Here is a 12,587-nt window from a genome sequence, read left to right as displayed (position 1 = left end):
CAGGGGTTCATCCAGGGGTCTCTCTCTCCGGAGTCGGGGATGGTGGAACTCCGGTGGCCATATAAATGGCTGCCCATCCGGGCACGTATGCTGGGCGTACAGGTCCTCTCCCAGATGCGGCACTCTTGGTCTTATGGGCGCGGTGGTGGTGGCGCCCTGGTTGCCCGGGCCTTGCGGCCAGGCCTGGGGTATCTGGAAGGTAAAGGGCACCGTAAGGACGGCGGCGCCCTGGGCTACTTGGCCCTGCGACCAGGCCGGGGGCTCCGCGGAGGTAGGGGGCGCTGTTGGTATTGCGGCGCCCGGGGGTACTAGGCCTTGCGACCAGGCTGGTGGTACTTCCTGCTTGGTCACGCTCGGGGTCGAGGCGTGTGACGTCACAGGGGTCGCGGCTCCCGTTTGAGGCCTAGTCGGCGGCGGTGACGTTGCAGCGACGGGCACGGCAGGATAGACTTCGGGCTCTGCGACGGGGAGCTGGGGCAGGTACGCGGTTTCCCGGTTTGGGGTATAGGCGTCCCCTTTACCTGCCTCCACTCGTTCGGCTCCCTTCTCGGCGCCGTCTCCGGCCTTCAATCCTCCCGCGCCATCCTCAGAGGCGGTCTGTCTCCTCGTCTCGGGTGGCGTGCTCCGCTGACAGGTCTCGGTCTGCTGGGCCATCTCACGGCTCCACTCCGCCAACGTCTCTCGCTGCACCCGGGCCATCCTCCTTGCGAGGCCCTCCAGAGCGGTCTGTGCACACTCCCGGTCTCGGGGGAGCTGTGCTAGGACCTCCACTAGGCCTAGTGGGGTCGTTGTTTCCAGCAGGCTCCTGACCAACGGGTCGGTGCTGCTCTGCTCTCCTACAGTCGTCTCCAGCAGGCTCCTGGCCAGCGGGCCGGTGCTGCTCTGCTCTCCCTCCTCTGTTTCTAGCAGGCTCCTGGCCAACGGGCCGGTGCTGCTCTGCTTTCTCTCCATCTCCGGGCAAGCTCCTCCGCCACTCCTCTCCAGGCTTCTTGCCTCCGGGTGCGCTCGCTCCAGACTCCTCGTTAGACTTCTTGTCTCCGGGTGCGCTCGCTCCAGACTGCTCCAGGCGGCACCCATCTTCGTTCTTTTCTTTCGTCTCCTCCCACTTCGAGGGCGGTCCCGGGGCAACTCGGTGACTGTCAGCTCCAGGGGTAGTTCTTTCACGCTGACAGACACCTCCAGCATCACAGTCTCTGTTGATGGGGGCGGTTTCCACTTTTGGCGCCATTTTCTGTCCTGGCCCACGATGGGAGGTGGCCTCTCGCCACCCTCTGGCACGCCCATAATGGCGTCCGCTCTTCCAAGGCGGGAAACCTTTGGAAATGGCGGAAATCGTCGCCCAGTGGCGGGAAACTCTGCAGATGGCGGGAACAAGCTGGAAATGGCGGACAATCGGCGGGAAACGACCTGTGATGGGGTCCGATGGCGTGGACCCTCCGGAACCGGCGGGAGACTTCTTTCTGAGGTAAACTTGCACTTTTCTTCAGGCACGCAGTACCCGGGTGTTGCGGGCACGTAATCCTGCCGACTACGCCAAAGTTGACGCGCCCCCTGGGACATATTCCTTTTTGAGGGGAATACCCGGCACCGGATCAGATGGGGGGTTGTAGTCTCCGAGCGGCTGTGACCCGGCCCGTGCCCAGGGCGTCAAGCTCAGTTTTATGTGGCAGTCCTACAGATGTTATTAAGAGTTCTTTTGTGTCGACTACGCCACCCGTTGTGATGCGGTCACTGTGGCCGCCGCTGCAGCAGGGTCCGCTGAGGCTGATGGTGGGTGCGCAGCTTGGTGAGATAACCCCCAACGGGAGGGGTATAGCCTCAGGGGGGACAGGTGCAGAGGATGGGGGTTGTGGTGGTGCGGTGCAGACGGCAATGAAGACAGAGTCGGGTTGTGCAGTTAAGGGTGTTTACTTACTGCAGATGTTGTACTGGTCACTCCAGCTTCGAGCGACCACCCGAGCCGTGCTGCGTCCACCAGGTCCTGGATCCAGCCAACCCCCAAACAAGTCCGGAGCGTGGCCCTGAGCTCTCCTTCTGTCCCGTTCTCTGGCCGTCCCCACCAGTGATCCACCTAGGTCCAGCTCCCTCGGGCCTTCTGTTGGGACACCCTTGGCCTTGGGTTCCCTGACCCTTCATGTGGTGTGCCTTCGGGATGGATGTGATGGGTGGCCGTGGCAGATGCTGCCCACGGCCTCCGGTCTCTGGCTAGGGTGTGTTTTCTGCCCCCGCCAGTTTGGGATCCGGTACCCTGTGCCGACTCTTCACCCGGGGATTTAAGTTGGGTTCTTGGAGTCCTCTTTTCTGTTTCCCCCTCTGGGTCTCTCTCTCTTCTCCTCTCTCACTCTGGGTCTCTCTTCTCCTCTGCTTGCTGACTTGTTCTCTGCATCTGACCCTGTTCTTAGTTGGTGCCCACCTTATATACACCCTCTATGTGTGAGCTCAGGTGACCAGCACCCAATGAGCTCCTATCTTTACCCAGGCTGCTCCCCCTATCTGCCCCTACACTACTTGGGATGTACCACCCCCCTCCCACTCCAGCCAGGAACAGACTCGGTCGTACCTGCACATTTCTAAGTGGGAGTACCGTCGGTCTGCTCCTCGGAAATGGGATGTGTGTAGTGCATGCAGCCTACCGAGCTCAGTTCCACACTCCATCCTTACCCGGGAGTGGAATATCACACCTCTGGGTTGAGGTGCAATACCCCTGTAGCAGCCGAATCCTCAGGGTGCTACACTTGCTTAGTGCGTCCATTTTATCTCAATCTGTGAGGATTTGCCGCTGTTTTTTTAGCTCAGTATTATAGCCGTCACTCAGTCTCTTCTCTGTGTAAAGGGAAATCTCTTGTGGTCACTGTCTCCACAACAAAAGAGAAATAAGTTCTCTATCTGTAGAATATCAGATAAAAAAAGCTCTTCCCCTCTCAGTCTGCCCCAAAAAATAAGGATGTTATTTCTCTACAACAGATAAATGGATGGTTCTCCCTCATACTCTCAATCTTTCCTCTCTCATTCTCTTTTCTCTCTATCTCAATGCCTCATTCTTTCTTTGCTTACTTGTTTTTTTCTTCTCTCTCTTTCCTTCTTTCTATCTTTCCTTCTACCTCTGTCTTTTCTTCTTTCCTTCTCTCTCTTCTTTTTCTCCTTCTTTCTTTCTCTCTCCTTCTTTCTTTTATCTCTCTCCTTCTGTGTCACCGGTGTCACTTCTCACAAACAAGTCATGTGTCAGAGAAGTCAAGGAGTCCGAGGTCAAAAGCCAGGAGAGTAAGTCATAAACAGAGGGAAGAGACAAAGGCATAGCCAGGTCACAGTCCAGAGTCAGAATTGAGTGATGAGCGAGTATGTTCGGTTGACCCTTTCGGCGAGTACCGAGTATCTTCAGCGTACTCGGTGTTATGTTTGAATCACTCCCGTGTGCATGATTTGCGACTGTTTGACAGCTTTAATACATGTGAGGAATGCCTGTTTCTTTCGCATTCTTCACATGTATTAAAACTGTCAAACAGTCGCAAATCATGCACACGGTAGTGATTCCAACATATCACCGAGTACGCTGAAAATACTCGGTACTCGCCCAAGCATACTCGCCGAAAAGGTTAACCGAACATACTCGCTAATCGCTATCAGAATTCAAAGGTCAGAGAGCATCAAGGCAACAGTACAAAACATAGAGAAAACACCACACTGAGCTAAAAGCAATGACTGGCAGCTGTCTGGTACTGACAGCTTAGTTACAAAGCTGGGTATTCACTAAGAACAGGGAACACCTGAAGGAAGCTCAGCACCTCCCAGTCTCAGTTTGGATGACTGAGCTGTCAATAAAAATACTGACAATTCAGCACGCCCCTGCACAAGATTGGATGACTGAGCTTTCACTCACTGAGTCCAAAACAATCTTGACATATCTTTCTTTTCTCTCATTTTTTCTCTCTCATTCATTCCCTCTCCATCCTTCTTTTTCTCTCTCTCCATCTTTTTTCCCTCTCCCTCCCCTTTATCCCGCTCTCTGTTCCTTGCTCTCTCTCACTCTCTTTCTTTCACGCTCTCTCTCTCTATTTTTTTCCTTCATTCTATCTCTGATAAGAAAAATGAAGGACCCTTTTTTCTCTCAGTCTTACTCAAATAGAATGAAGGCTGATTATTCTCAGTTACCTTGAGATAAAATGGAGGATGTACTTTTCAAATCTTTGATGGGTATTTATTACAATTTGCATACAGATCCCAATGCCCAAATTTTCAAGGTACTCGCAACCCAAACATAGATTCTCATATCTGTCTATCAGACTTTAAATTAGTCCCAACATTACGATCCATATATAGATAGTGAAAACCGCCCATCTGAATCCAATCTTTCTCCGGTAAAACAGAGGATGCCCCTCTCTCAGTCTTTCTTGAATAACATTAGGAATGCTATTTCTCTTTGCCTTTAGATAAACTGGAGGATTCGCTCTCTTCCTGAGTTTTCCTAATATAAAATAAAGGATGATCTCCCTGAGTTGCCCTGAAATAGAAAATTCAGCATGGTGGCTCAGTGGTTAGCACTATTCGTGTGCGGCACCAAGGTTCTAAGTTTAAGGACAACATCTACAAGAAGTTTATATTTTCTCTCCATGTTTGGGTGGACTTCTTCTGGGTTCTCCGGTTTCCTCCCATACTGCAAAGATATACTAAAAGGGAATGTAGATTGTGAGCCCCAATAAAGGACAGTAATGATGATGTCTGTAAAGCTCTGGGGAATATGATGGCGTTATGAAAGCAAAGTATAATAAATAAGACTATTAATTTTCTCTATTTTCCTCCACTATCTTGGAGGTTGTTTTATTTCACTTCTGTCTCCATTTTTTGCTTCTTCTCTTTTCTCTCTTTTTCTTTCTCTTTATCTTCCCCTTTCTTCTCTTTCTCTCTTTCTTTTCTTATTCTCTATCTCTTTTGTCTTCTTCTATTGATTGTGATCAATCTTTTACTTAACTTATCTAGCTTTTTCCAGTTCCTGACTCCATGGGGGATGCAGTATTCCATGCCGAACGCCAACCTGATTGTCTATAACTCTGAGCACTTTTCTTACACTTGGTGTATTTACTTGCCTGTGATTCAACCTCGTGTTTGGTTCTCTTCAGATTTCATCTTGATTCCTAGATTTCATCCTAATGAAATATATATACTATGAGGTGGCGGAACTATTATCGTCTACATTACAACTGTATGAAAGGAGCAACGCAATCATCATCATTATCTGTGATAAAAGATTTTGAGCTTCTCCCACTTTTTTACCCTACCTCATACTTATTTCGTTTTTAGCACTGAAAAGGTATGGTCCCATGTACTGTCTGTCTCACTGCTGAGGCATAACTGTGCTGATTTTTAATGACTGATCACTACATGCAAAGAGGCTCCGCCAAAATCAATCAATGATCAAATAATCAATTTTTTAAACTGTCCATTGGAAAACTGCAGAGAAGTTCAGAGAACTGCCGCCACTTTCTATAATTTATGACTGCATTCCATCTTTGCTGATAGGGAGATGGATTAGACCAAACAACATGCGATAGACAGCATGTTACACAGAAATAAAACACAAAGTGGATCGAATTAAGCTTTTTTGGAGGTAAGACTTCATTTTTATGATTTACATTTTTGCCATTTACTACAATGGCATTCCCATAGACCAAAGTTGAGATCACTTAGGCCAATTAGTATTCTACTTTCCTTTTTTTAATTATATATATTTTTTTACATTAAAAGGACATACATGTCTATGACTTCAAATTGACATTTCTTATATTTTAACTGATTAGACATCTAATCAACCAATGAATCTTGCTCCACTTGATAAACTGCCCATGGAAGCAATATTACAGAGCAAGCATGCTACAATCATTTCCTGTTCTTCTGCAGCAGACTATCATAGAGGAAGCAAGCGACTGAATGCAAAATCTTCTTTTTCATGTAAGTAGAAGAAATTTAAGGGTAAGACTTTAATGAATTTCTACAGGTATAAATGAAATTAAAAAAACAATGTATATTCGTATATATCTATTTTTATATTTTATATGTAACTATATTTCTAAAAGTGCTGTTGTTTTTTCTCCAAATATAACCTGCTCAGGTTGAATAGACGTTATGCTTAAATTATGAACTCACTGGAGTGATATTAGGAAAGGAAATAAATAACCACATCTGAAAACATGAATAAAAAACAATAAAAAAATTAAAATAAAAATCCTATCAAATTGGTAGCAGAGACATTAAAAAAAGGATGCAAATCCAATACATTCATTAAGTCCTTTTGGAACCATGGTGCCTAGAATTTTTATCCTTTTCCACTATATATACAGTGGCTTGCGATGGTATTCACCCCCTTGGCATTTTTCGTGTTTTGCTACCTCACAGCCTGGAATTTAACAGTTTTTTTTTAGGGTTTACATCAGTTCATGGAAAGAACATGCCTACAACTGTGAACATTACGCTTTCTTTTCATTTTGTAGCAAACAACAAATTGGACAAAATTTAGCCTCCTAAAGTCAGTACTTTGTAGAGCCTCCTTTTGCTGCAATTACAGCTGCAAGTCACTTTGGATAAGTCTCTATGAGCTTTCCACATCTGGCCTCTGGGACTTTTGCCCATTCCTCAAGGGAAAAGTGCTCCAGTTCCTTCAAGTTAGATGGTTTCCTCTGGTGAACTGCAATCTTGTTTGACCACAGATTCTCAAATGGATTAAGGTCTGAGCTTTAAATAGGACACGCCACAACATTTACACGTTTCTGTTTAAACCACAGCAGTGTTGCTTTAGCAATATGCTTTGGGTCATTGTCTTGTTGGAAGGTGAATCTCCATTCCAATCTCAAATCACTCACAGACTGGAACAGGTTTTGCTCAAGAATATCCCTGAATACCGCACCATCCATCTTCCCCTCGACTCAGTTATTTTTCCCTGACCCTACTGCTGAAAAAACATCCGCACAGCATGATGTTGCCACCACCTTGTTTCACTGAGGGGACATTTTTTTTAATTTAATTATTTTTACTCACTTATATAGCTCCATTAATTCCACAGCGCTTCACAGACAATATCTGCACTGACCCCATTGGGGCTCACAATCTAAATTCCCTATCAGTATGCCTCTGGAGTGTGGGAGGAAATTGGAGAACCCGGAGGAAACCCACGTAAACATGGGGGGGGGACATACAAACTCCTTGCAGATGTTGTCCTTTGTGGGATTTGATCCCGGGACCAGAGTGCTGCAAGGCTGCAGTTCTAACCACTGAGCCACCATGCTGTCCAGTGTTCCTGGGGTGATGAGCTTTGCTGGTTTAGTGTCAGACAAAGCATTTACCTTGGAGGCCAAAAAGTTTAATTTTGGTCTCATCTGACTACAGCACCTTTCTCCATACATTTGTGGAGTCTCCCACATGTCTTTTGGCAAGCTCAAAATGAGCCTTACAACTTTTAAGTGTAAGTAAAAGCTTTTTTTCTGCCCACTCTTCTATAAAGGCCACCTCTATTGAGTGTGTGGCTTATTGTGGTCGTATGGACAGATACTCCAGCCTCTGCTTGGGAACTGTGCAGCTCCTTCAGGGTTACCTTTGGTGTTTGTGCTGCCTCTTTGATTAATGCCCTCCTTGCCCAGTCTGAGAGTTTTGGTGGGCGCCGCTCTCTTGGCAGGTTTTTTGTGGCACCATGTTATGTCTATTTGATGATAATGGTGCTCTGGGTGATCATCAAAGATTGGAATATTTTTTATAACCCAACCCTGACTTGTACTTCTCAACAACTTTGTGCCTGACATGTTTGGAGATCTCCTTGGTCTTCATGGTGTTGTTTGGAGATCTCCTTGGTCTTCATGGTGTTATTTGGTTAGTGGTATCTCTGGCTTAATGGTGTTGCAGCCTCTGTGGCCTTTCAAAAAAGGTAAAGTGTATATACTGACAGACACGTAAAACTTAGATTGCACACAGAGGACGTCTTGTCACTAAGCATGGGACTTATGAAGGTAATTGCTTGCATCAGATATTTTTAGGGACTTTAAAGTAAAAAGGTTGAATACATATGCATTTGCCAATTTTTAATTATTTGTTCCCATCAATTTAACTTATACCTATATTTTTATCACTTCACCAAATTAGACTATTTAGTGCTGACGCATCACACACAAATCGGATTACAAAAATATTTAAACACAGGTTGTAATGTAACAAAATAATTAAAAAGCCAAGGGGGTGAATATTTTTGCAAGTCACTGTATACAGTATATACAGTATATTCTAAGTGAATACAATTATAAGTAAATACAATTTTTTAAGTAAATATATTTCTAAAGGTGCTGTTATTGACATGAAGTAATGACCAGATGTCGGTAACAACCCATCCAATCCACACAACAAAAAAATCAAAACATAGATGTCCATAAATTAAGTTATGTGCCCATAGAATACACACATTTTGTAGAGTGAAACTAGATGTGTTGAATAAACCAACATTTTTACGATTTTTTTAATAACTAGTATTTTTATTTATGTTTCTTTCAGATACAATGGATACCATCGATTTCAACCTGAGTTTATTTACTACAACTCTGGATTATGATAACCTGTAGGTTTATCTTCCTTATGTTATATTACTCTATTGAAAATCATCTAGAAAATCTAGAGAAAATACTAATTTTTCATAATCCTAACTTCTTCCTTATCTTGTCTCACAAGGTCCTTTTATGACTCAACTTACTGCTTGAATTGCGAGCATATTTTGAGGAAGATGTCAATTACTTTATACTCCATCATGTTTGCTCTGGGCATTATTGGTAATGGATTAGTCATCTGGATTGCCGGATTCAGGATGAAAAAGACAATCAGTGCCGTGTGGTTCCTCAACCTGGCCATCGCGGACTTCCTGTGTTGCGCATCTCTGCCTCTGCGAATTGCAGACTGGGTTTACTTCTTATCTTCAGAGTTACCAATACTTTTTTGCATATTTAGCATGGTTCTGTTTAATCTAAACATGAACGCCAGTGTTCTTTTCTTGACCGTCATGAGTATTGACCGCTGGGTATCCGTCATGTGGCCAATTTGGGCAAAAGTTCATAGAACTTGTAAAATAGTGAGAATCACTGCAGGAGTCATTTGGGTGTTAAGTTTGGTCTTGACTGGTTTCATTTTTCATTCGTATCAAGCTTATTCTCTTGATTTATATGAGTGGTGTCTAACTGATATCTATGATGATGCATCTTATATTGATACACAACGCAAGATTCATATGATCAGATTCGTTTTAATGTTTCTGATCCCTTTTCTTATCATCCTGATTTGTTATGCCACTATTTTCTTAAAAGTTAAAAAATGTAAAAGATCCCTGAGATCTCGGAGACCTTACAGGATCATCACCGCTGTTATATTGTGTTTCTTCATCTGCTGGTTTCCATATTACATCTGGCCACTAACACCCTGGTATTATGGACCTGAAATTCAATTCTTTACTGTAACTACTATTGTTATCAACTTGGCTTGTCTTAACAGTTGCATTAATCCAATCATTTATGTTTTTATGGGTCAAGGTTTTAAACTAAAGTTTTTTAGATTCATCCCCTTCAGGCTCGAAAGAGCTTTAAATGAACACCCTAACGACCCATAAAATAAACAAGAGAACTTTTGAACATATTCACATCAAACAAGTTCAAAACTTAGTTTTCCATGTTTTTAAAGAATATATCATTTGTTACTAAAATGAAATCTGATTATAGTATAAACAGCTGCAAATCATATTTTTTTAATCAAAATATATAACTGTATATATACCTTTTTTAAGGCTTACTTAGATATTACAGTATTCATGCTGGCTAAAATGACACACAATAGGCTGACAGGTCTATTTTTTGGCAGTTTATTTACCAGCTTTGCTGTGGATATTGGGGAAAAGACAGCAGAGTTGTATCAGTAAGGGTATGTGCACACGATCAGGAGCCGCTGCGGGTTTGAAGCTGCGTATTTATGCAGTGTCAAATCAGCAGCGTCCAGATGTTACAGCATAGTGGATGGGATTTCTAGAAATTCTATGTCCACTATGCGTCTCTGTTCACCTGTGGATCACCTGTGGACACGGACATGTGGCACATCTTTGAGACCCGCAGCATGTCAATTTCTCTTGCAGGTCCGCATGTGGACTTTCCCCATGGATTAACATCTATAGGAAAGTTTGCATGTGAAAAAAAAATTGCGACTCTCATTTGCATAAATGAAGGAGGAAGCCGCGCGGTTGCTCATCATCGCTGGGGCTGCAGGCGGCTCCAGATAGTGGGGACATACCCTAAGTGTAATGGACAGGGGCAGTATTGTATTGAGCTGAGATGAGCAGATGAATTCCCAGGATTCCAATGTCCAGGTCAGTGGTACTTTGCAGCTAGACTACAGCACCACAAATTTCTTACCTTCTGGCATCCCTGGCATGGGATTTGATTTGTTAGTGCTGGCACAACCTCATATGTGCGACATGATGCACAGATGATGTTGTGCCAACCCTGGATAGTCAAAAGCGTGGACGCCTGAAGGAAAGAGAGTCATGAAACTCTCTTTTTAGCTGCCAGGTACCACTCACTTGGATGCTGAACCGGAGTCTCAGAAATCCATCCACTCATCTATAGCAGTATATAACTACTGCCATTTTATTAAGTACTGCATTATTCTAGTAGTTAGATGATCTGAGTTGTGTAAGTTTGTAAGATTTCTCCTTGTGGAGAGTGACATACCGGCTCTGGCCTAACAAGGTAAGGAGGCTCTGAAGAGGCAATTTGCATATTGAGTTTGTAAGACTCCTGTTTAAGGGGAACAATCAAGGTGTTAAACCCTTAACTAAAGAGTGTGTAAAGGCCATTTAATGCCTTATTAAATCCATACCTTGTTTGTAGTATTTTGTTTGTGTAGGAGATTGACTCTGCTCTTTTAGTTCCTCTTCTTTTCTTCTTATTTCCCCACCCACTGCCTTCCTCCTGTATCTAACAGAAAGTTTACTCTTCTCTCAGTGACCTGCCTTCCCTACCCAAGATTCTGTGCAAATGCAATAATTTTTAAGGGTTGTCTCATCAGAAGGGTAAGGTGCTTCCTCAGTAAGCACACATTGATGTCTTTGTGAGCTGGATGATCTGCATATGTGCTGCCCCATCTTAATGAGACGACTTTGGGTAATGATGACATCTGAGCAGAATCTCAGGCAGGAGAGGCAGATGACTGAGAGAAGAGATACTTGTCTGTCAAACATTGAAGGCCGGTGGTGGGTGGGGAAATAGAGACTAAGACAGGAGAGCTGCAAGTGCAGTCTATGCCCTCTGCACTTGCAATTACAACTTCAAGACTGCATTTCTCTACCATTTCCAAATTAAACAGTACAAGGAAAATATGGCTTTAATTATTATTATTTATTATTATAGCGCCATTTAATCCATGGCGCTTTACATGTAAAAAAAAGGGGGTATACAGAGCAAAAACATTTACATAATCTTATCAAAACGAGTCAGTGACTGGTACAGGAGGAGAGAGGACCCTGCCCGTGAGGGCTCACAATCTACAAGGGATGGGTGGGGATACAGTAGGTGGGGATAGAGGAGGTCATGCAGTAATGTGGTGGAGCGGTGGTTACTGCAGGTTGTAGGCTTGTCGGAAGAGGTAGGTCTTCATGTTTCTTTTGAAGGCTTCCACGGTAGGCGAGAGTCTGATGTGTTGGGGTAGAGAGTTCAAGAGTAGGGGGGATGCGTGGGAGAAATCTTGTATGCGATTGTGGGAAGAGGAGATAAGAGGGGAGTAGAGAAGGAGATCTTGTGAGGATCGGAGGTTGCGTGCAGGTAGGTACCGGGAGACTAGATCACAGATGTATGGAAGAGACAGGTTGTCGATGGCTTTGTATGCCATGATAAGGGTTTTGAACTTGAGTCTCTGGGCAATGGGGAGACAGTGATGGGATTGACAGAGGGGAGAGGCCGGGGAATAGTGGGGGTCTCCATCTATTGGGTTGGCTGTAGTGGGACAGGTTTGGATCTACATTAAACTACTTGTAGTCTGATGACATTGATGCCACTTCGGTGGTGTTAGGCCCTCATATAGAGGCAATGTGAACAGTCCTGGTTAGGTATCCATCTCTTGGGCTTTCTGTACTGTAAGATATATGGGTCTTAATTACACTATTTCTACAGTAGTGAATTTGATGCCACTTTGCAGGCATCTGCCACTAATTTTTTTAAATGTGGGGAATGCTGATTGGGTCTCCATCTATTGGGTTGGCTGTAGTGGAACCTTCCTGTTCTGCAGTCTAAGTTGTGTAAGGTTGCGTACTGGTCCTTGCTGCACTCCTGATACAGACTCTGCCTGCGGCACTCTGATACAGACTCTGCCTGCTGTACTCCTGATACACACTCTGCCTGCTGCACTCCTGATACAGACTCTGCCTGCTGCACTCCTGATGCAGACTCTGCCTGCTTCACTCCTGATACAGACTCTGCCTGATGCACTACTGATACAGACTCTGCCTGCTGCACTCCTGATATAGACTCTGCCTGCTGCACCATCTAGTCTGTCCTCCTGTATCCAGCTGCTGCACGTCTGTTGGTCTG

At 44.6% G+C, this 12,587-nt stretch overlaps 1 protein-coding gene across 1 annotated transcript; it reads left to right on the top strand.

Annotated features, from left to right (window-relative positions):
- The first annotated feature begins 5,879 nt into the window (after positions 1-5,879).
- LOC141173026 (formyl peptide receptor 2-like) lies at positions 5,880-12,295 on the top strand. Its single transcript, XM_073657653.1, has 3 exons — positions 5,880-5,943; positions 8,524-8,587; positions 8,698-12,295. Exons 2-3 carry the CDS (start codon positions 8,529-8,531, stop codon positions 9,620-9,622), a joined length of 984 nt encoding a protein of 327 aa, XP_073513754.1. The 5' UTR covers positions 5,880-5,943; positions 8,524-8,528; the 3' UTR covers positions 9,623-12,295.
- The last annotated feature ends 292 nt before the right edge of the window (positions 12,296-12,587 follow it).

The sequence above is a fragment of the Phyllobates terribilis genome, unplaced genomic scaffold, assembly GCF_046119375.1.
Source record: "Phyllobates terribilis strain yellow unplaced genomic scaffold, ASM4611937v1 Scaffold_12__6_contigs__length_324123572, whole genome shotgun sequence".
Lineage (NCBI taxonomy): Eukaryota > Metazoa > Chordata > Amphibia > Anura > Dendrobatidae > Phyllobates > Phyllobates terribilis.
This window is presented reverse-complemented; position numbering and strand designations above follow the sequence as displayed.

What these genes read in the sequence shown, in the direction of transcription:
- LOC141173026 (XM_073657653.1), top strand. Translation starts at nt 8,529, where the DNA reads ATGGATACCATCGATTTCAACCTGAGTTTATTTACTACAACTCTGGAT. An exon ending in ACTCTGGATTATGATAACCT is followed by an intron (nt 8,588 to 8,697) that starts GTAGGTTTATCT and finishes TTGTCTCACAAG; the next exon opens with GTCCTTTTATGACTCAACTT.